Genomic DNA, 23,891 nt, shown 5'->3' on the forward strand with positions numbered 1-23,891 from the left:
AAACTCCTGTACATTGTTTGGTTTGTTTAGCGGCGCCACGTGCATGACACTATTCCTGATCTTCACACTTCGGCACACTTCGGGTGTTTCTGGCCGGGTACAAATACGAAGCGCACACTGTTGTCTGTTGCGGTCAAAAGGTCCGGCTGCTGTTTGTACACCGAAGACAGGGGGCGCCTCGCGCCCGTGTATGAGGTTGTGTAGGATGACGCGTGGGGGTTGTACTGAAGGTTCCAGAGATTTAAGTTCCAGTCATCTGGAGGGATGTTATCACTCTCGGACTGGAGACTCCGGGATCATCAGCACGCGAAGTATTCGAGCCCGTAAAAACACTGATGGGGACTAGAAACAGGCACACGCAGTACAGGACACCTGACACAACTGGCCTAACTTTGATATTTAATTAGAGTTGGATAACTTGGGGTTTCTGAAAGCTTAAATCCTACCAACCCCAAAAAACGTATGGTTCGGTTTCAGGCTCGTGCGTCTTGCCACGCTCAGTCTCCAGGTGAACTCGCGCAACTGTTCCTTTTCCTGGATTCCTTCTGAACTGCGGATTTCAGCAATGGGATATAAAACGGAACTTGGATACTGCTTCTTTGTGGTAGTGTTTTACTCCCTTATATCCCGATGTCGACCAAGCACGGGCACGAATATCACAGTTGCGGTGATGCTTCCCGAAAATTACCACAAGTATCCGTGGGCTTTGGCGCGAGCATTCCCTGCAATCCTTATGGCTCACGAAAATCTTCATAAGAAGCATGGGCTTCTTATCGGTCATCATTTTAACATCTTGAATTTCAGCACGGAGGATCAAACCGGTATGTGCGCAGAGAACAAGGCACAGATAATTGCGGTGGATACCAAACTTTATAATAACCCAGACGCTTTCTTTGGACCCGGGTGTGTATACTCCGTTGCCTCCGTTGGAAGATTTGCGTCTCATTGGAAACTGCCATTGATAACTGCGGGTGGACCAGCCTGGGGATTTGATATGGGAGAGGAATTCAAAACTATTGTGCGCACGGGACCATCGACAACAAAACTGGGAGACTTTGCCAACGCTCTTCACGCGCACTTTAATTGGACCAGTCGCGCAATACTAACATACTACGACTTAAAACAAGACCACCGACCATATTACTTCCTTTCCGAAGGAATTTATGTGAATTTAAAGGCTGAAAATATCACAGTGGAAGCGTTGCCGTATCAAGACCCACCTACATTCGATTATAAAGAGATAATTACTTTCATGAAAGACAGCGGAAGAAGTGAGTGTCGCCACAGATATGAACGCATGTTGCCATGGAGCTGCAGTGGGCTGTCAATCACTATGATTATCATGAGCTTATGAAAGAGGATACTGCAGTTTTGATACACACATATATATATATATATAATTATTAGCAAATAACTAACCGGATTGCATATTGCCTATTATGATCACAAATAAACAATCACATCTTCTGCGTTTTAGATTAAGACCATTAGGCCTAAATGTCTTTAGCTATTCTTTACATTCTTTTTTACAAAACTGATAAAGAATATAATAGAAACGTAACAAGAAAGACATTGTTGACTGTGATGCGCATGTGTGTTTCATATATTATTTTCTAAAGCATCGTCTTACTGCCTGCGTGTGTGCGTCTGTCGTCAAGATGTCTAGCGGATCAGACCCTCTTTGAGAACATTTGAGAAAAAGAACATTAAGTTTACCAAACCTATCTCTCAACACTCTCAACAGATATCTTTATCTAACTGAATACATGAATCAGCCATTGATACAGAATGAGTCAGTAGCTTACATCATCCTATGATAAAAATCACAAAACCATTCACACACTTAAATCGAATCGCTGAAATGGCCGTTTCAACGGCCATCAGAAGAACAGTTGGTGTTCAGAAGTTAACCGAGCTCCTCTCTGTAGACCTGTGTTGGCCTCGCGCTCTCTCAGGGATCCAAACCGCACGTCTCCCTGTTGCTCTCGGCCTGTCTGGCGTCAGCGCCAGGCTCGGCACGGATGTAGGACGCTCTTCTTCAGATTGAAAATATGAAATACGTGTGACATAAACCTAAAGAGTTGTCATCCTTACCCCTCAGGATGGAAACGGCACATTTACTGTCGTTGAATTAGATTAGAAGTTGACAATCTTCTTGCCATGGTGTATAAACTGCATTTTAAAGGAGACCTCTAACAAGAGACAATACCTGTGTGGTGTATCAAGTATTTAACTGCTAACTCAAACATCAGTGTAATCCATTTTTAAAGCTCTCAACTCTGTGTTTCCAGCAGTGAGATTAACCAACAGTGCAATAAACACGCTACTTAATGGATGATTAGAGGACATCAAGGAGAAAAGCCTATTGCATTCTGCCAAACCTCTCTTACAAACCTCCAAGCAGTTGTAGTTTAGTGTGGACTTGTCCAGACTTGGGATGGAAGCTGATACTTTAGTCTGGGCTTGTCCAGACATGGAGTTCTGAGTTCCACTTTGATCCTGTGATTGTATCACCTAAGTGCTCTGATTCTAGAACCTCTTTACTTCCAGAACTAGAACCCCTCCAATTGTAGATTCTAAAACCTTTCCGCTCCGAAGCTCTCTTCCTCAGGGGGTCTATAGCTACAGTTGAATCCACCAGAGCTGAAGAAATTGTTTACATTTGTAAAACACAGTGAATCAAGCCCAGATGGTGTTAGAGCATAATATTCTAGGTTATTTAATAATACGATAGACTCATCAGGGCAGGAATGACTAATACACAGCCAAAGTGACTAGTACCTGTCTCACAGTATGAATACAATTATGTTTTAAAAAGATTCTTTTCTCAATGCTTAGTGAGGAGAGCAGTGTCAAGTGTTTGGATATCAGGGACTAATCAAGCTGTGTCTGTCGTAGACCAGCATGTGTGTGTGTTTGTTCCAGACTGGGAACACAGTGTTTAAGGTACAGCTGCTTCAACCATCATTACAGAAGGTGGCATTCTGATTCTGATTCTGATTTCCTGTGTGATTCCCCCTGGCACGACTACCATAGAAGAAGAGAGGAGGTCGGAGGTCAGAGGGTTTCCTCCTGGTATGACGGAGTCAGTTGAGTCCTGAAGGGACGTTGTGTTTGTGGATGATTGTTTACATTTACATTTAGTCATTAAGCAGACGCTCTTATCCAGAGCGACTTACAGTAAGTACAGGGACATTCCCCCGAGGCAAGTAGGGTGAAGTGCCTTGCCCAAGGACACAGCGTCATTTAGCACGGCCGGGAATCAAACTGGCAACCTTCAGATTACTAGCCTGATTCCCTAACCGCTCAGCCACCTGACTCCATGACTTACTGCAGAAACATTAGTAGATGCTTCATGCAAGATGTACTAGGAAGGGTTCTTTTGCGAGTCATTAGAAGCGTCTCTAATGGATTAGAATGTAAAACCACAACAGTATAGGTGATAATCCCCTTTATAACAAACGATGCAGTAAGTGTGTGAACAACCTCAACCATAAAACAGACACATACACACAGACATGACGACGTCTGGCTAATCTCAACCATTAGGCTGAAAATAGCAAAGTTTATTCAGATTCCAGTCATACGTATTATTTAGGAGTGCAATCCACAGAGTTTTTCCGTCACTTCGTCAGCGCGTTAGGTAAACGTTAGTATGAGTCACGGGGAGAAAGTGCTGCTTTGTTGCCGAGTCGGGAGGCGGGTAGTTTACGTCCTCGAAAGACTGCCTTTAAGTAAAAACAAAATGTACAAAACCATTTTGACGTGCGTCGTATTCGCCCCAGACTCAGTAGATGCCTACAATGCAGAGGAGGATTTAGCGTGAACTTTAGTAGTGTGTCTTTTTTTGCGTTTGTTTTGGGCTCCGTCCAGGAGGCAGCAAGGCTATCTGGAACAGACGAGAGTTGGTGTCTGAGTGCCGGTCTGTGTCCAGCCTGCTCTGACTCTTCAAGAACTGTCTGTTAGCTGGGAGGACTGGCAGGCCTCTGGCTGCCATCTCTCTGACGGATTCAGCGACAGGAAGTAACAGATGTAACGACAGGAAGTAGCAGATGTAGCGACAGGAAGTAGCGCTGCCAGACAGGCCTCATTAAAACACAGTGGAGTTACGACGTAGAAGGGAGGCCTAATGTTTGTGTGATTACTACGTGAGCTTGCATACGCTGTTTATGGCCCGAAACTGAGCACATCCCTGAAGTTCTCCTAACGCACACAGGTCTTTAGGTGTGTGAAGTCCAACATTCAAACCTGATATTCAGTGGGGTGGATGGTGTAGCTCGGTGGTTAGAGCATTTGACTGTAGGTTTAGAGGTCACAGGTTCAAGTTCCCCCCCGTCTCTGTCGCTTTGGTTGAAACTGTCAGCCGAACAAAAACATAGTTATTATCTTGAAACTGTGACCTTGTTGTTTTGCAGTCGTGTATTTATGTGGTCCTCTGGACACGTTCCTGAGCATCATGAAGCTGGTTCAGAAGGAAATCCCTGACCCCGAGAACTACGCCATCTTCTACCTGGACGTGTTCGCTGAGAGCCTGGCGGAGCTGAAGCCCTGGCAGAACAAGGACCCGCAGTGGGCCGATCCCATTAAGGTCTTCAAGGTTCGAATCCCGTCCTGTGCCTCACTGTGGATGAAAGCTGCTATAAGTCGTTCTTTTATACAGAAAACGACAGCAAAAAAATTCTCCTCTCCGACAAGTTTTTGATTTAACCCTTGTGTTATCTTCGGGTCATTCTGACCCATCAGTCATTGTGACCCACCGTCGTATTGCGACAAATTTACCTCATACAAAAACAAAGTGAAGCATTTTCTTTTAACTGTCGGGCTGTCTCAGACCCCCCACATTGGAATGGTTAAAAGAAAATTATTTTTATTTGTTTTTGTATTGGGTAAAATTGGGTAAACACAACGGTGGTTCGTTATGAACCTTTGGGTCATGTGACCCGAAGCCAGCACGAGGGTTAAATGATTTAGATTTTGTGTTACAGCAAAGTAATTGTCAACCTTACAGGGTTTTACAGAAAATTACGTTTGGGTTCTCATTTGGCTGTATGCACTAGAATCAAAATAGATTTCAGTGGGGCGTCCAAGTAGCTCCCCAGATAAATGCGTGAACCATGTAGGCTGAGGAATTACTGCAGCGTCTAACGTTTTTTACCCCAGAAACAAATCATAAAGAAGTTGAAGATTTTAAAAACAGGGCTTTCCCATGATGCACTGTGTGATCCACCCACATGTTTCTGGATTCTCATAATTGTTAATTATTAATGCTTTATCGGACCGTTTGTAAGCAAAGTGTGACAGGAAAGGCAGGGAGAGAGAGAGAAAGAGAGAGAGAGAGGAAGAGAGAGAGAGAGAGAGAGAGAGAGAGGGGAGGACATGCAGCAGGGTCCAGGCTTGAGTCAAACCTTGCGGTAAGGCCTCAGCCTACACGGTATGTGCACCCCTCAGGTGAACGACCTGATTCTCATCCTCCTGTCCGTGTTTCTGTCCCCAGTCTGTGTTCGTGGTGACGTACCGCGAGCCTGACGTCCCAGAGTACAAGACCTTCCAGACGGAGCTGCACAAACGAGCCCAGAGAGACTTTGATGTGAATATGGAGCCTTCGCTGGTGAGGCCTTTGAAACCGTGCCACTGCGCTGCGTTGGAACCGGCAAACTGTGTTTGTTTGTCTGAAAGGATATCACACCTTTGATTGTGTTCCAGATTCAGGAAAAGCACATTGTTGTTCCAAGTAGATAAGAACATGTGTTGTGAAACCTGGAGGATCTGATATCGCTGTGATTTAGGCGCGATGATTGACTTTCTTTCATTCAGTCAGAGATTGGTGTGTTCTGAGCCAAGTTAACACCCTGCCCTCCCCTCCCCTACTCTCCCCTCCCCTCCCATCCCCTCCCTTCTCTTCCCCTCCCCTCCCCTCCCCTACTCTCCCCTCCCCTCCCTTCCCCTCCCCTACTCTCCCCTCCCCTCTACTCAGATGGACTTCATCTCCGGTTGCTTCTACGATGGGTTCATCATGTACGCCAAGGCGTTGGAGGAGGTCCTGGCTGAGGGCGGCTCCCAGAGCGACGGCATCGCCATCACCCAGAGGATGCAGAGGCTCAAGTTCTGGGGTGAGGAAGCAGGGGGCTTCCAGTACATTTACATTTAGTCATGTAGCAGACACTCTTATCCAGAGCGACTTACAGTAAGTACAGGGACATTCCCCCGAGGCAAGTAGGGTGAAGTGCCTTGCCCAAGGACACAACGTCAGTTGGCATGACCGGGAATCGAACTAGCAACCTTTGGATTACCAGCCCGATTCCCTCACCGCTCAGCCACCTGACTCCTTCCAGTACCCGGTTACTACTGTATATGTGGGCATGGGGCATTTCCTGTATTTAGTCTGTGTTGATCGATGCAGACAATTGTCATCATATTTCTTTTGTGGGTGGGGGGTGGGGGGTGGGGTGGGGTGAAATGGTCCTGTTGGTGTTTAGGGGGTTTGTTTAGGGGGGCATCACTATCTGACCCTAACTCTAAATCTAACCTCCGTCTCTGGTTTAGGAGTGACGGGACTTGTGACCACAGACAAAAACAACGCCAGGAACACTGACTTCAATCTGTGGACGATGACCAATCAGGACACAGGAGAGTACGGGGTGAGTGACCAATCAGGCTGAGCCCTCATAGCCTCTCTTAAAAACCACAGGTATGCATCTCATAGTCACAAACTGTAACTGACCAATCAGCACGGAATACACCATGTACAGCAGATACATGTTCAGAGGAAACGCTGCTGTTTCTGTGCCCATAATGCCTGAAACGCTGCTGTTTCTGTGCCCATAATGCCTGAAACGCTGCTGTTTCTGTGCCCATAATGCCTGAAACGCTGCTGTTTCTGTGCCCATAATGCCTGAAACGCTGCTGTTTCTGTGCACATAATGCCTGAAACGCTGCTGTTTCTGTGCCCATAATGCCCGCAGACAAAAGTAAGCTTGCTGTTTAGTTTAGGAGTTGAGTTTGTTCACCATAGTCTCATCATAACCCTGATCACTGTTGCTGCTGCGCAGCAACCAGCAGTTTATGAATGTTACTAAATACATTTGTTACTCATTTACGTAAGTGCTGCAAAGCCCAATTATTTGATACTGTCTGGATAAGCTGTGCTCATTAGGAACGCTGAGGCCCTAAACTAACTGTGGGGTTGTCGTTGCTGATAGTCTGTTATTGTGGTGTGCTAATATCCAGCCCAGCTAGTGAACCTGCATTATTTGTTCCTGTTAGAAGCTGGAGATATGGTGTCGTTATTGGCGGTTTCAAGCCCACAGTAAGCATGTAAACGTTCTGTTCAACACTGAAGCTCTGAGTTATTGTTTTTCCATTTTTAGCAGCTTGAATATTCACGTAAAAAAATAACCAGTTTGTATATTTTCTGCTTTTCTACGTTTTGCTGACCAAGCAGAGGATCCTGTAGATGTGCTCAAAGGGCTTCCCTCTATTTTTATGTACTGAATATTTCAAATCCGAAGAAGCAAAAGTTTGTAGACCAAAAGGTATTATTTATGATTAATGAACAGTTTCATGATAAATTTGGAATTTGAAGAGTACACACAGGGGAAATGAATAACAATAATAAAGAAACTGTTTTCTGTGGAGCCGTCTAATTCACTCCATATGCTCCCATTCCTGTAATTACTGTCACCAGAATTTCTCTCGAAATTCTTTCGCTACAGACGGAGGTATATGCATGGTATAAATCAATGCTTTGTTTGTCTATGTGCATTGATGTAATCAAAAACAAATGTTAAATAGTACTATAACCACCAGGGAGATGGCCCAGTGGCTATGACTTTGTAATGAAAAGATGTGTGAAACCTCAGATTTTTCTCACAGTCAAATGTAACTACATATATAGACCAGTCATCTATAGTCCAGAGTCAAACTAAATAATTCATCCTAAATCAGTCGTCCTGGACAGCAGTGACTGGATGAGCTCCAGTGGTTCCGACTCCTGAACTGATTCATTCGTTTGACTAGTTTGACTCCCAAAATCAAAACAGAAACACAGTTTAATGACATCTCAATGGGACCGCCCTTCCTCTCGTCTGGACAAAGCAGCCAATGTGTCGACCAGTGTAGCCAGGATAGATGGGTTAATCTCACTCCTCAGGTATGCATACAGGCCACCCGCGCCAGCGACTCTCTAGCTTTTTATTGGCGTAGCTGGCAGTGGTTGTGCTTGAGGAGTCGGAGGTGGCAGGTTTGAACCCGGGTGTGGGCGAACATCGGCCAAGTGTACCGCCGATGGGGCGGCAGTCACGTCTGTTCACCTGCTTGAGGAGCATGAGGAGGGGTCGTGTTTCACCTCCCCCCCCCCCCCTCCTGAATCTGAAACACCCCATTGGCTAGTCACTCTAAGCTTCCGTGTTCCGTGAGAGGAGAGTCTGTTGTGTTTCTCTGCTCGACTCGCATCACAGCAATTTGGATGAAAAGGACCTCGTTGGCATAATGCATGCACTTTATAAAAATTTCATTTATTTAAAAATTCACTGTCAGTTCTCTGTTCTTCACCTGGGCTAAATAATGAAAGGGAATATGAACATTTTCTCAATAATTCATAGGTAAGGGGCATTTTTAGAATTACGAATAACTGTGGATAAAGCGGCAGATAATCAGAATCAGAATCAGAATGGGATTTATTCGCCATGAAAGTTTGCACAGACAAGGAATTTGCTTTGGCAGGAAGGTGCATACAATAAACATATAGGGACCTAAAATTTAAATATGTGGACTATCTATAATAAGGGTATATAAACTAGCAGTACTAAGTGGGATTAGAATAGAATTAAATATACAATAAAATAAAATATAAGTTGCCGTAAATTACAATATAAAAATACAAAAATACAAATATTACAAAAAATACAAATGTACAAGATACAATTTTGTAATGCAGTGCAAAAAGCAGTGTGTTTTAAGCAGGAAGTCATTAGAGTCACTGGGTCCCTTGGCCTTGTTGAAGAGGCCAACAGCGGAAGGGAAGAAACTGTTTTTGTGGCGTGAGGTATTGGTCCTGATGGACCGCAGCCTTCTGCCGGAGGGGAGTGACTGAAAAGACTGATAAGAAATCATGACGGTGAGAAATGTTGGATCATAACAGGCTTCTCTTCTTCTGTGGTTTGCAGATCGTGGCTCATTACAACGGCACCAGCAAGGAGATCGTGTGGTCTCCTGTAGAGAGCATCCACTGGCCTGGCGGACGCCCTCCCCCGGACAACCCTCCCTGTGTCTTCACCCCTCACGATCCCTCCTGCAACGATGGTACATGCCTCTCTGTGCTGGCGCCACGCAAGCTCTTTAAGTATTTTAAGGCTTTTTATTCATTTAGAAGACCCCTTTTATCCAAAAACCATCATGCAAATGCTGCAAATGGAAAGTACAGGAGAGGATCAGAAGTCTGTTGTTTTAACAATGTTTCGGTGGTCAGAATCAATGAATGAATGTGTATGTACCAGGCACACTGCACACTGCACAATAACCACATCTCAACTACACCGGGGGTCTGTAGGAGAAGCTCAGTGGTTAGAGCATTTGATTGCTGACTAAGACGACCCAGGTTGATGATGGTTTGATACAATTGCATGTTATGTTTCCCTGCTAGAATTCCAAGTGCTGGGGATAGTGGCAGTTGGCTCTGGACTAGCCCTCATCATCTTTGGAATCTCCAGCTTTCTCATCTACAGGTAGGCGGTTCAGGTCAACCCCTGACCGGCTTTTCATTTCCTCATCTATAACAAGGTTATTTCACCTCAAACGGGGTGTCCTTTGTTCCAAAGCTGGAACCAAAGACATTAGCGTCTTTCATCTCGTAGAGAGTCTGAGTGAAACGGTGTGTTTGGAAAGAGGGGTTTTATAGGGCAGCACAACTAGGTGACAGGAAGGAATTCTCCATGTTGTTGCCAGAGTAACGGCTCAGCGTGTGATGCGGTTATAGAAGCGCTGGAGCTGTACGTCCGTTACCAAGGCGAACTCAGGTACCTGGCCGGGGGTAGCTACAGTCAGACCCCATAATTATCATTAACACGTTTGTTAGTTGTGCTTCTCCGGTCATATTTAAGAACGAGACCTCAGTCTGACTGAACCTCCAGCGATCGCTAAATTAGTTGTTGGTGTGTAGCCTACGGTAGCCAAGCACATCTGCTTTCGTACAACACCCTGGAAACACCACAGAAACATTTCAATATGCTTCTCCTGAAGAAAGTAACTGGTTGGCTACCCGCCATTCTGTCTGTCTTGAAACGAAATGTAATTCTGAGAAGATTAGATTACACAGCCTGGGTGTCACCGACCAGCGGCTCGCTTTCACTGACAGGGTGACGAGGGTTAAACATTTTGCATGATGTGGTGCTCTAATTATGCAAAAGGTTGTTATTTCACGTTAATTACTGGTCTCCATCATTGGACATCCTCCTGTTGCTTGCTGCGCTTATTTCAATTTACAGTTTGCAAATTAAATCAGAAACGTATTTTCATAATGGCTTCGGTCGTCGCAACGCTTTGAGAGAATCGACGCATAGCCAGTTTTTGGGCTTGATTAATATAGCTTTCTACTTCCCCACAACAAACCCTCTCTATAAGTCTCTGACTCTGAAGGGCCTGTCTGGTTTAGACTAGGAACCGAGACAGAGGTCGTGTCCGTGGAGTTTAGACACATTTCACATTTCACTCTAATGTAACCCTTTCCCAAGCCATTTGCTTTCATGCGTTTCCCACAGTGCTCGATTGATTTAACTTTTTGGACGGTCGGCGTCGCTTTTTAATGAAGAGCGACTGGGCTGCTGGTAAACGTGGTAGCGGTGTGATGTCAAGCACAACCGACTGCTCTGTGGCTGCTTGCTCCAATCCACATATGGGATTCAGGAAACAATAGCCCTACTGTGGAGCCCCTCGCTACCTACACTGGTCTACCTGCCAGAGCTCTCAAAACGAAGGTCTTTAAATAGAAAATACTCTTTTTTAAGGAGAGGAGAGAAATAATTGTTTTAATGGTGTTTCCTGCATGCCATGAAAGGTTGCAGCGTTCACTAGCAATGATGTGACATTTCCATGCTTGAACACTAGCGCGGTCCAAGGGATTTAATAACCGTCCACAAACTAAGGGTTTCGCTGATGTTAGTTACCGTAGACAGATCAAATCAAACACTTGATTTCAAGTCAAATAGTTGATTTGTCTGGTGGAGCTGAGCCGATGTGGGAGAATGCCAGAAGAGAGGTTTTCAGGTTTCATAACTCTTGTTTTCGTGCAGTCAGTTGACCTAGATCAGGAGCTCCTTTTCAGGGTTAGTTAAAGGTTAGTTAGTTAGTTAGTTAGTTATTAGGCGCTTTATTTGACTTTATTTAAAATAAAATTACTTTCTGTGAAGGAATGAGTCTCAAACCAATCTTATCAGTTCTGACATGTCCATGAATGTAGTTTATTTATTAAAAATTAAATAGCCACTGTCTAAGTTATTTAAATTATTCATGATTTCTTAGAATAGTTTTTTCACGAGTTCTGCTTTATTCTAAGAACAAGATTAAATGATTATTTTCCTTGAATATGTTAAATACAAATTTAAACATACACGTACAGGATCATGTATTGTATATTGTCATAGATATATGATGTATAATTTCGATATATAATTTATTATATATGCAAATTATGTTAGATTAAATTAGATTATTAAATTAGTGGGCAAGATATTGCTGCTCCTCAGATCTGCTTGTGTCACGTGACCCTGAGCCCTCTAAAGTAATGGACACTTGGCTGACAGACAGACCATGTCTGACTACAAACACACCATGTGACAGAAACACTATGTTTTCTTTCTACGTTCACAAATCATCTGATATGAATATTTCTTTTTACAAAATTGATGACCACCTGTCATGTTGTTGAAATGCTTTTCTGGGACAGATTCAAATCTGTGTCGGGTCAAGGGAAGATGGCTGGTTTCTCACTCAGGAATACTAGGAATAGTTAACCTCAAAAGTAATTTGACAAAGTATTGACTTTTGCTGCGGATTGTTCTCGACCTGTGCACGACAGATTAGGGTTGACAATAAATCTGTGTTGTGACCTCCAGACTACAGTCCATCTAGCCAGGCTGTTTACTGGGGAAAGACACCCCAGATCTGGGTCTTAAATTTCTTTTCACTGCTAAGACACTGCAAAGGTTTTCTGACAGTTTGACTGCAAAATCAGCCCAGGAGAAAAAAATCGAGGCTCATTTTGGGGCCAACTAAGATGGCTTTTAGTCGAATGGTAAAAATACACCAATATGCAAACGCTGCAATAATTCACGGCAGACATCTGGAAGTGTTTTACACCTATAAGATCGAGCTGGAATGTGTGGGCTCTGCTCTTTCTTTTTTTCATTTGAAACGCATCAAACTAATAATGATTTTCCTTCTCCGAAATCCTCACTCCTCCACATTTTCAACTGTGCTGCTTGAGAAAAAAAAAGTTGGATTTTTAAAAACATGCTCTCTCTTTCGAGGATCGAGACGGTGAATGTTAGGAAACACTCGCTCCTATGGGATCCACACCAGATGTGTTGACTCTCTGAGATCGTTTTTTTTCTCCTGAGTCTCAGAGTGAATGCCAGTTTAACTGGTGTTTAAAAATACACTCCCTCCAAAAGCATTTCCGACATCAGTGACCTAAAAATGAGAAACTCCATAAATGTTTCAAGTTGTGTATATCGACCAGTTATCAAGCCAACGTTCATTAGATTCAGAGTGAAGCGAGCATTCGATCAGCGGTGTGCATCAATCATGTTTACCTCAGCTTATTTGAACTTATTTCTGGGAAAATAAAGGCTGTTGACAGCTAGACCACTGAGATGTCAGATAAAGTTAAAGAGTTCTGAAATGAAAATGATTCTATCAGGAAACCCATTAGGATTATCTGGTTTGATTATGCCACAAATGATAAACGACCTGGGCTGCGTTTCCCGATAACGATGGATCGTAGCAACGATCGAGCAAAAAACAAAACCATCAATATTTCTTACGTGCGTTTCCCAAACATGCTCGTAAGGAGTAGGCTAATCTATGCACTTTCAAGAGTTACGAATTTTCAAGAGACACTAGCTACGATGTCTTTATGAATGTCCCGTAAAACTAAGATTCGTCCTACGATGGATTCTACGATCAATTTAGGCTTACGACGCTTTCGGGAAACGCACCCCTGTTTAGCAGCCCGGGTTCACAGTCTGATGAGGAAATTAGATCTTTGCACAGACCCAATCACATCCTAATCCCACTCACATCCATGCTAGTCTGACGCAACAACAGTCATATCCACACACTGACTGCAGATCAAGCCTTCCCCAGTTCAAACCCCGTACTTTGCTTTGATAAAAGTGTCAAGCTGGTTTGACCCTGTTAACGCCGCCCTGCTGGTGTGTGTGCTGGTGTGTGCTGGTGTGTGTGCTGGTGTGTGTGCTTGTGTGTGCTGGTGTGTGTGCTTGTGTGTGTGCTTGTGTGTGCTGGTGTGTGTGCTTGTGTGTGTGTGCTGGTGTGTGTGCTGGTGTGTGTCTCCAGGAAGCTGAAGCTGGAGAAGGAGCTGGCTGGGATGTTGTGGAGGATCAGATGGGAGGACCTGCAGTTCGAGAGCCCCAACAAGTACCACAAGAGAGCAGGCAGCCGTCTCACTCTCTCTCAGGTACGTCTCACACACACACCCTCACACACACCTCTCACACCGTCACACACACACCCTCATACACACACCTCCCTCTCCCTTAGGTACACCCTCACACACTCACACACACACTCCTCACAGACACGGCCCCACCACTCAGATCTCTGATTACTAAACACCACCACATTATTCATACTTCCCTCCGAGAGATCTCAAACTATGAGAGGGTAGAGCTCAGTGGTTAGAGCGCTTAACCGCAGCTCAAGAGGTCGCAGGCTCAATTCCCCCTGGGACTGCACGTTGACTTGGATAAAAGCGTCTCCTAAATGAGAACAATTCATACCATGATTCAATGTGCTGGTTGGATTTTCTCAGGCTAAATCTTTTTGTCAGTAGTAAAGGTGAGGTCCAGAGTGGGTGATTAAGACGTTGTTGTTCTGGCAGATATGAAGGCTTCTTTGTCAGCTCATGATGTTCATTTAGTTGAAACCTTCAAGACTTTCAGTATTCCCCTGAACCCTCGCACACCCAAGCTGCTTTGACAAACACAGCGCGTGAGTCTGTGGTACTATTACTGACGTCATCCATGTTTAACAGCACACTGGAGGATACCAGATTGCCGTTTGAATATTTCATGCGCAGTTGCATTATGATACGAAGTACACACTGTGCTAAAACTGTTCAGAAATACAGAGAGAGAGAGAATTACACAGAGAGAGAGAAATACAGAGAGAGAGAGAGAGAGAGAGAGAGAGAGAGAGAGAGAGAGAGAGAGAGAGAGAGAGAGAGAGAGAGAGTGAGTGACTGTCCAAGTCCTTTGTTAGTTTACACATTCTCGAAAGTCTTCCCAGTGTTTATTGAAGGTGGCTGGGTTTGCGGTAGCAGACACATATTAAATGATTGTTAAAATAAGCTCCCGCCTGACCCCGGCTCCTGCATGTGTTACGCTTCCTCACGTCCTCCAGGGTCAGGTTAGGGAGCTTCTTGTCTGAGGACTAATGCTTATCCTATGGATTGCACATACGCGCGCACACACACACACACGTGCAGGCATAGATGAACACCCACCCACGCACTCACACAGACATACACACAAACACCCAAACACATGTGCAAGTGTTCATGCTCTCACCTTCTTCAGGGCTCGTCCGCTCTCTGGTCCTGGTGTAACACTGCTGGAAAACAGGCTCATTTTCCAGACCAGGGTATTTTCCAGTGTGCTGTGTGTTGCCAATATATGCATTCTCTACAAACTCACTGGAACATTCTGGCACTTTTCATGCAGCACACTAACTTCATTTCCTTTGTGTTCCAAAGCATATCCCCCTTGGTTTCTGTTTTAAAAACATGGCATTTTCCTCAACAAACATTATTTCAAAGGGCGTCTGGGTCTTATGTATTGGAGAAGTTCTCTCGGTCTATAAAAAACACTTTATTTTTCATGAATCCACCGTTTTGCTTTAGTGTTTGTATTGAAATGAGGTGACCAGTGTCAGGCTGATTTGCTTGTAGCCTATCAAACTGTAAAGATGAGAAACTGTACATGATGGCTAACCCTTCTCACTGTCTCTCCCTCCCTCTCTCTTTCTCCCCCTCTCTCTCTCATTCTCTCTCTTTTGCTCTGTCTTTATCTCTCTTTATCTCTCTCTATCTCTCTCTCTCTATCTCTCTTTCTGTCTTCCAGAGAGGTTCCAGCTACGGGTCCTTGATAACTGCTCATGGAAAATATCAGCTATTTGCCAAAACAGGCTATTTTAAGGCAAGTCTTGACTGAGTTCTGACATTTTCAACTGCCTTTCACTACTGTCCACCCACACACATTGCACAGGAGATAGATGGAGAGAATGAGAGCGGGAGGGAGGGAGAGAGAGCGAGAGTAAGAAAGGTAGACAGGGAAAGAAAGAGAGGAACAGAGAGAGGGAGGGAGAGAGAAAGGAGAGAGAGAGGGAGAAGGACAGATAGAAAGAGAGAGAGAGAGAGAGAGAGAGAGAGAGAGAGAGAGAGAGAGAGAGAGAGAGAGAGAGAGAGAGAGAGAGAGAGAGGGAGGGAGGGATAGGGAGTGGGTGATGGCTGGAGGTCAGTCTGAACAAGAGTATCTCCTCTCAGTCTCCCTGCTTCCTGAGGCTGTGGAGGCTGCTGTGAGGCTGGAGTGAGGCTGGGGTGAGGCTGGGGCGAGGCTGGCCTCTCATCCACACCTCGGTGGGTGCATCAGGAAAACGCACACGAAAAAAGGAGGTTGAGATATCAGTTGAAATACTTCTGCTGCTGTGAGTGCTTCATGCCCACCAACAAGCTGGCTTTTTGCTCCATGGAACTAAATCTAGACCCTGGTTCCTGCGGTGGAAACACAGTGATTTCCGGGGGACAGTTACTAGTTCCATGGGGCAGTTCCTGTGGTTGAAACGCTGCTGTAGAAGCAGCTGTGTGGATTCGAGCCACTCCAGTCTGTGATATTAGCGTACAGGCTGTTGTATTACCCTCTCTGCTTGCCTCCTAGAATTCTCCACACCTGCGATTGCAGCTGGGACTTTGAGGGTTGTGTCTTGCCGCTGCCTCAGCCTGTCTGTCAGGCGCCGTGTCTCTCAGGGTCTCTCTGCTCTGCTCCCTGGGGGGGGGGGGGGGGGGGGGGGGGGGGGGGGGGGAGGCCTCAAACGCCACGGTGACAGACTGAGAGTCTTATAATCCAGGAATAACATCCAGATATACCTGCTATATGAGGATAGCTACCATGTACCTGTATGGGGATAGCTACCAGATATACCTGTATGAGGAAAGCAACCATTTACATCTGCTTGGAGGACAGTATATCATATACTGTATATCTGTATGACAATTGCTATTATATATACCTGAATGAAAATAGCTACAAGATATGAATATGTATAAGAATAGCTACAAATATACAAACTATATACTGTATGCCTGTATGAGGATAGCTTCCATATATACCTGTAAGTTACCTGTAGCTGAAATGAGACGAACCACTGTCTCCTGTCTCAAGACCATCATATCCTGGACATTTCATACACTATCTATTTAATACTTTATTCCTAGAGAGATGCTGTCGGATGTTTGTGTCTGTTATTCAGTCGTCTCACTCACCTAACACATACAGACTGGTCACTGTTACAGGGTAATCTGGTGGATATTAAACAGGTCTGTTTGTGTCACTGTTACAGGGTAATCTGGTGGATATTAAACAGGTCTGTTTGTGTCACTGTTACAGGGTAATCTGGTGGATATTAAGCAGGTCTGTTTGTGTCACTGTTACAGGGTAATCTGGTGGATATTAAACATGTCTGTTTGTGTCACTGTTACAGGGTAATCTGGTGGATATTAAACATGTCTGTTTGTGTCGCTGTTACAGGGTAATCTGGTGGATATTAAACATGTCTGTTTGTGTCGCTGTTACAGGGTAATCTGGTGGATATTAAACATGTCTGTTTGTGTCACTGTTACAGGGTAATCTGGTGGATATTAAACATGTCTTTTTGTGTCACTGTTACAGGGTAATCTGGTGGCCATCAAACATGTCAACAAGAAGCGGATTGAGTTGACCAGACAGGTGCTGTTTGAGCTCAAACATGTAAGTTCTCCTGATACATAAACTTACAGTTTACAATTCAGTTTACAGTAATTACAGATCTTAAGTCTAGTATAGCTAGCAGCTAGCCAGTCCTCTATTATAGTTAGCAGCTAGCCAGTCCTCTATTATAGTTAGCAGCTAGCCAGTCCTCTATTATAGTTAGCAGCTAGCCAGTCCTCTATTATAGTTAGCAGCTAGCCAGTCCTCTATTATAGTTAGCAGCTAGCCAGTCCTCTATTATAGTTAGCAGCTAGCCAGTCCTCGGACCCTCAGTGCCGGTGTTAATGATCCCTGCTCTCACCCTGGGACTACATTGATCTGCTCAGGAAGCAATCCTCTGATTTCCCTCTGGAGAGAGGCCCTGGATAATGATCAGGAAGCCGTTTTAGAGAAGTAGTCATTCCAACTCCCAGAGGACTGGACAGGAATACCTACCTTCCCCTCTGCCCCCCCACCCTTCCCCTCTGCCCCCCACCCTTCCCCTCTGCCCCCCACCCTTCCCCTCTGCCCCCACCCTTCCCCTCTGCCCCCACCCTTCCCCTCTGCCCCCCACCCTTCCCCTCTGCCCCCCACCCTTCCCCTCTGCCCCCACCCTTCCCCTCTGCCCCCACCCTTCCCCTCTGCCCCCACCCTTCCCCTAGCCTCCTGCCCTTATGGCCTGCCTCAGGCCGCCATGCCTGGCTTTACGACGTTTACAACCCCCCTCCCCCCACCAGACACAGAATGGTCTCTCCCACCGTGAGGGGAGGCCTGTTGGAGAGCTTGTGTGGAGCTGGGCCGAGTCATTACGAGATCGTTCAAAGGGGGGCCTCTCCCCCCCACCGTAGGAGGTCTCATTACTGGGGCCGGCGCTGAGGCTGGGAGCGGGCCCTGGGAACGCCCCCCTGAGGCTGGGAGCGGGCCCTGGGAACGCCCCCCTCACACCCCTAACTCCCCCCTCACACCCCTAACTCCCCCCTCACACCCCTAACTCCCCCCTCACACCCCTAACTCCCCCCTCACACCCCTAACTCCCCCCTCACACCCCTAACGCCCCCCTCACACCCCTAACTCCCCCCTCACACCCCTAACTCCCCCCTCACACCCCTAACTCCCCCCTCACACCCCTAACTCCCCCCTCACACCCCTAACTCCCCCCTCACACCCCTAACTCCCCCCTCACACCCCTAACGCCCCCCTCACACCCCTAACTCCCCCCTCACACCCCTAACGCCCCCCTCACACCCCTAACTCCCCCCTCACACCCCTAACTCCCCCCTCACACCCCTAACTCCCCCCTCACACCCCTAACGCCCCCCTCACACCCCTAACTCCCCCCTCACACCCCTAACTCCCCCCTCACACCCCTAACTCCCCCCTCACACCCCTAACTCCCCCCTCACACCCCTAACTCCCCCCTCACACCCCTAACTCCCCCCTCACACCCCTAACTCCCCCCTCACACCCCTAACTCCCCCCTCACACCCCTAACTCCCCCCTCACACCCCTAACTCCCCCCTCACACCCCTAACTCCCCCCTCACACCGCAAGTTCCCCCAGCCTGGGATGAGATGCCCTCCTTCGTTTTATGGCCCGGCGGTCGTCGGCGGTCGTATTCGACGGTAATGAGGAAGCAGTGGAGGGAGGATCGATTAATTTGTCTCAGTGGTTGAGAAATGCATGAATCTAAAGCGACTGAAGGGCAACATGTCTCCTTGTCTTGTCGTCTCTTTTAATCAAGACATCACCTGTGCGGTGAGACAGGATGCAGACCTGTGCGGTGAGACAGGATGCAGACCTGTGCGGTGAGACAGGATGCAGACCTGTGCGGTGAGACAGGATGCAGACCTGTGCGGTGAGACAGGATGCAGACCTGTGCGGTGAGACAGGATGCAGACCTAGTGGTCTCTCTCTCTCTTTCACTGTCTCACTTTCTCTCACCTCCCTCCCTTTCTCTCCTCCAGTCTCTCTCTCTATCTTGTTCTATCTCTCTCTCTGAGTTGTGGCCCAGTTGAGGGGAAGCCTGAATGCCTGGGTCCTCACACACACACTCACTGCTTGTACACATGTGTGCACACACACACACACACATGAGAGAGAGACGGGTCGCCCTGGCAGCTCTTCAGAAGCCCTGGGGGCCTGATCGTCTGTGTCAGCCAACCAGATGGGGAAGAGGGTCTGCCAACGGAAACTTAACCGCTTGTCTTCTAGAATCTTCTGCTCCTCCTCCCTCTGTCTCCTTCCTCTGTTCCCCCCTCCTCCCCCTCCTTCCCCTCCTCCTCCTGTCTCCCCCTCTTTCCTCTCTTTCCTCCCCATCCCCCTAGCAAGCGTTCAGCAGGGGACATGATATAGGCTAAAGGGTACACTAACTTCTCCTGAGCCGTGAAACAGGAGCTCCCCTTTCGCTGGTTTGGGCTCTCCTGTCACTCACTTGCGTGTTCCGTCCAGTTAAATACTCCGGAATGTTCACTTGGACGTTCTAGAGTTGTGTTTGTGGACGTTTCGTGAGTCTGCATGTGGATATTGTGACCCGTCCCTGTACGAGCTAGCATGGATAGAGAAGGTGTTTGTCTGGACTGTGTCAACATTGGACTCCAGTTCATTTTGCTCCAAGTGGAACCTTTAAATTGCCGTATTTTCCAAGGTTGATCTGGGGCGAAGCCTCTAGTATTTCAAAGTAATTTTGTCTGAGGGATTTGTAATTGACTCGATTAGTTTTTTTGGACGAGGTGCTCACATGGTAAAGAGGCAAACAGCAAGTGGAGGCAGCTGATGATGGTATTCCATGTAAAGGTAGCAGGTTAGCCCTGCCGCTGGGCTGTTACTGCTAGCACGTAGCTCTCCTCATCTCTGGATGTTACTGTTAGCACGTAGCTCTCCTCATCTGTGGATGTTACTGCTAGCACTTAGCTCTCCTCATCTCTGGATGTTACTGTTAGCACGTAGCTCTCCTCATCTCTGGATGTTACTGTTAGCACGTAGCTCTCCTCATCTTTGGATGTTACTGCTAGCACGTAGCTCTCCTCATCTGTGGATGTTACTGTTAGCACGTAGCTCTCCTCATCTGTGGATGTTACTGTTAGCACGTAGCTCTCCTCATCTGTGGATGTTACTGTTAGCACGTAGCTCTCCTCATCTTTGGATGTTACTGCTAGCACGTAGCTCTCCTCATCTGTGGATGTTACTGTTAGCACGTAGCTCTCCTCATCTGTGGATGTTACTGCTAGCACGTAGCTCTCCTCATCTGTGGATGTTACTGCTAGCACGTAGCTCTCCTCATCTGTGGATGTTACTGCTAGCACGTAGCTCTCCTCATCTGTGGATGTTACTGTTAGCACGTAGCTCTCCTCATCTGTGGATGTTAGCACGTCTGCTAGCACGTCCCCCTGCAGACACTGGGTGTTTCATAGCCTCCAGCAGCTCTATATTCACACACACGCGTGTCTCCCGGCGCCCTGGGAGAGCAGAGCCCCACACAGATCCTGCCAGGCCGAAGAACTGGGAACAGACTAGTCTGACTAGTCTGACTCTAAAAGAAAAAGACAAGTTATTAAAAAAACGCTCACTTTTGACTTTGAGTTGACCTAATATGTACCAGTTGACTTTGGGACAATGTTTTATCTGTGGGCGTTTTTGTTGTAGTTTTTATTTTATTGTATTTTTTTACAAGTGATATTGTTTGTTTGTTTTGGTTTCCAGATGAGAGATGTTCAGTTCAACCATTTGACAAGGTTTATCGGCGCCTGCATCGACCCCCCAAACATCTGCATTGTGACGGAGTACTGCCCCAGAGGAAGCCTACAGGTTAGAAACACAACGTCCTGGAACAAAGATTATTTTAACAAAACAGGAATTCAGATCTAGAGCAGACCTTTCTACCTCAGACTGATCGGTTTGGTAAACACGCGTTTATTTACACGTACACTTTGCCTCTTCATACGCCAGGAATGAATAATAAATAAATAAAAATTACCGTTGACAAGGAAACTCAGAGCTATTTTTACGTTTATCAGACAGGCACTAGTGAAGTAGTTTTAGCCGAGATAAAAAGGTTATTTGGAGGAATGTGACGGGGGTGTACCGGCACTCTGGGTTGAACCTTCCAGGAAACGGTTTGCCTCGGGCCTTATATGTCACTTCCTGTGATGCGTATCAGCCTGTGGGTTCGGGTTACGCATCCACATGCATCCTGCTGACATGAAGGAGTATGAATGACACATGAGCTAAACCTGACATCACTGAGCTTGTGTGTATTGACAATGCTCTCTCTCTTTCTCCCTCCCTCTTTCTCTCTCTCATTCTCTCCCTCTCTCCTCATCTTACTCTCATCGTACTCTTATCATTTTTCTCTCACCCTCTCTCTCCCTCTCTCCCTCTCTCCCTCTCTCTCTCTCTCCCTCCCTCCCTCTCTCTCTCTCTCTCTCTCTCTCTCTCTCTCTCTCTCTCTCCCTCTTTCTCTCTCTCTCTCTCTCCCTCTCTCTCTCTCTCTCTCTCTCTCTTTCCCTCTCTATCGCTCTCTAAACCGAAAACTCTTTCCCTCTCTTTCAATCTTGTTCTATCTCTGAGTTGTGGCTTATTTGTGGGGAGCCATGCAGACCTGGATACCTCAGTCCTCACACACACACACACACATACATACACACACACACACACACACACACACACACACACACACACACACACACACATACACGTACACATACATGAGGAGTGGAGAAAGTTGTGTTTGCTGATGTCGGTTTGGTTCTGCTCCATCTGTGGACTCAAGCTGTTGTTGTTTTCCTTCCAGGACATTCTGGAGAACGAGAGCATCAACTTGGACTGGATGTTCCGCTACTCACTCATCAACGACATTGTGAAGGTGGGCGGGGCCATTGCGTTCGTGGGTGGGGCCATGGTGGAGGTAGGCAGGGCTGTAGTGGAGGTGGGCGGAGCCTCCAGCAACAGGCCTCCCAACAGCACCTGGGAAACCACCTGGGATCTCAGAGAGTCCAGGATTGACCTCGAAGTCTGGAGCCTTCTGGATGTCTGGAACTACGGTTGTGGTTATTTTGGGTTCACAAGTTATTAGAGAGAGGGTGGGGGTGGGGTGGTTTGGGGTTGAGTGGGGTTGGGTGTGGTGGGGGGGGGGGGGGGGGTGAAGTCTCCTGGCTGGATCTAGTTGGTACTGGCATCCACACACAGTCTGACTTACAGCTTGAGAGGACCATAATCACCGTCCCACCGCAAAATGCTTTCCACTTCATCAAAACCAATCATCCATGTATTTACAATACTTATTTTTAGTCTCGCCCAACAATAGAGGCTTTCTTTCCCAGATCGGAATCTTCAGTAGATAGAATTGTGTGTTGAGGTGAACTGGAGGGTTGGGAGAGTACTGGAGCTAAACTGGAGCTATCTGCGGAGATAAGCAAGTATTTGAAGCAAACTGCTATGGTGACGTTTGAGCAAGCAAAGAGGTCTCTTTGTAGTACAGGAGATTTTTACTCACAGTTCAAGTGAGTTGTCTAAATATTTAGCTTGTACTGGACACAAGTCTAGTAGGAACCAGATATAGGCATCAGAAATCCATATATTAGTTTCACAGGAAGTCCACCTTCAACTGCTAATAGAAACACGTTTGTTACATTTTCAATCCATCAAAATCAAGACATTATGAGACAAGATATTCAAATATCGTGTCCACAGAACATTTCCTTACATGGCCAAGCATGGTCAGCAACTGGGGTACAGTAGAAAAGGCAAACAGGTGATAATATCATAACTCATGGAAGTTTATACATATTTCCCTTTTGCTGTCTCCAGAGCGTTCAGACCGAATGCATTCCATGTCTATATGCGGACTGTAGGAGACCCGCTTCATGACCTCTTCACCTCAGCAAGAGACAAGTCTCTCGTGTACAAAAACTCTGCGTATCACTTGGATAAATGGTGTCTTCCTCTGATACTGTCCCCTCCCCAGGGAATGAACTACCTCCACAACAGTTACATCGGTTCCCATGGAAACCTGAAATCATCCAACTGTGTGGTGGACAGCCGCTTCGTGCTGAAGATCACCGACTACGGCCTGGCCACCTTCCGCTCCTCCTGCGAGAACGACGACTCGCACGCGCTCTACGCAAGTAGGTCTGCCTGGTCTAGCTGGGTCTAGCTGGGTCTAGCTGGGTCTGGCTGGGTCTAGCTGGGTCTGCCTGGTCTAGCTGGGTCTAGCTGGGTCTAGCTGGGTCTGGCTGGGTCTGGCTGGGTCTAGCTGGGTCTGCCTGGTCTAGCTGGGTCTAGCTGCGTCTAGCTGGGTCTGGTTGACACCCACAGCATCTCTCTATTTCAAGTTTATTTGTGTGTGTCTCCAGAGGAGCTGATCTGAGTGTGTGTGTCTCCAGTGAAACTGTGGACGGCTCCAGAGCTGCTGATATACGACCGCCACCCCCCCCAGGGCACGCAGAAGGGGGACGTGTACAGCTTTGGGATCATCCTGCAGGAGATCGCTCTCAGGAACGGCCCTTTCTACATGGACGGTCTGGACCTGAGCCCCAAAGGTGACTATCAGGAGGGTCTAAATAAGTAACTAAAGAATAACAAAAAAAACATTAATTTATGTGATACTTTGCAACTGATTTTTGATAACCTGACCCATACCCAATGCCAATATGTATAGCT

At 46.6% G+C, this 23,891-nt stretch overlaps 1 protein-coding gene across 1 annotated transcript in view; it reads left to right on the top strand.

The window, feature by feature from the left end:
• Positions 1-465: 465 nt before the first annotated feature.
• npr2 (natriuretic peptide receptor 2) overlaps positions 466-23,891 on the top strand; it is a 34,084-nt gene continuing 10,658 nt past the window's right edge. Inside the window, exons 1-14 of the mRNA XM_067258014.1 lie at positions 466-1,271; positions 4,416-4,597; positions 5,495-5,608; positions 5,975-6,110; positions 6,544-6,638; positions 9,165-9,300; positions 9,641-9,722; positions 13,570-13,690; positions 15,354-15,428; positions 17,178-17,255; positions 20,934-21,038; positions 22,024-22,095; positions 23,197-23,356; positions 23,615-23,770. Coding sequence (XP_067114115.1) covers positions 566-1,271; positions 4,416-4,597; positions 5,495-5,608; positions 5,975-6,110; positions 6,544-6,638; positions 9,165-9,300; positions 9,641-9,722; positions 13,570-13,690; positions 15,354-15,428; positions 17,178-17,255; positions 20,934-21,038; positions 22,024-22,095; positions 23,197-23,356; positions 23,615-23,770 — 2,218 coding nt within the window. The 5' untranslated portion in view covers positions 466-565. The remainder of the gene's footprint in view (positions 1,272-4,415; positions 4,598-5,494; positions 5,609-5,974; positions 6,111-6,543; positions 6,639-9,164; positions 9,301-9,640; positions 9,723-13,569; positions 13,691-15,353; positions 15,429-17,177; positions 17,256-20,933; positions 21,039-22,023; positions 22,096-23,196; positions 23,357-23,614; positions 23,771-23,891) is intronic.

This window comes from Osmerus mordax, chromosome 20, assembly GCF_038355195.1.
Source record: "Osmerus mordax isolate fOsmMor3 chromosome 20, fOsmMor3.pri, whole genome shotgun sequence".
In the NCBI taxonomy this organism is placed as follows: domain Eukaryota; kingdom Metazoa; phylum Chordata; class Actinopteri; order Osmeriformes; family Osmeridae; genus Osmerus; species Osmerus mordax.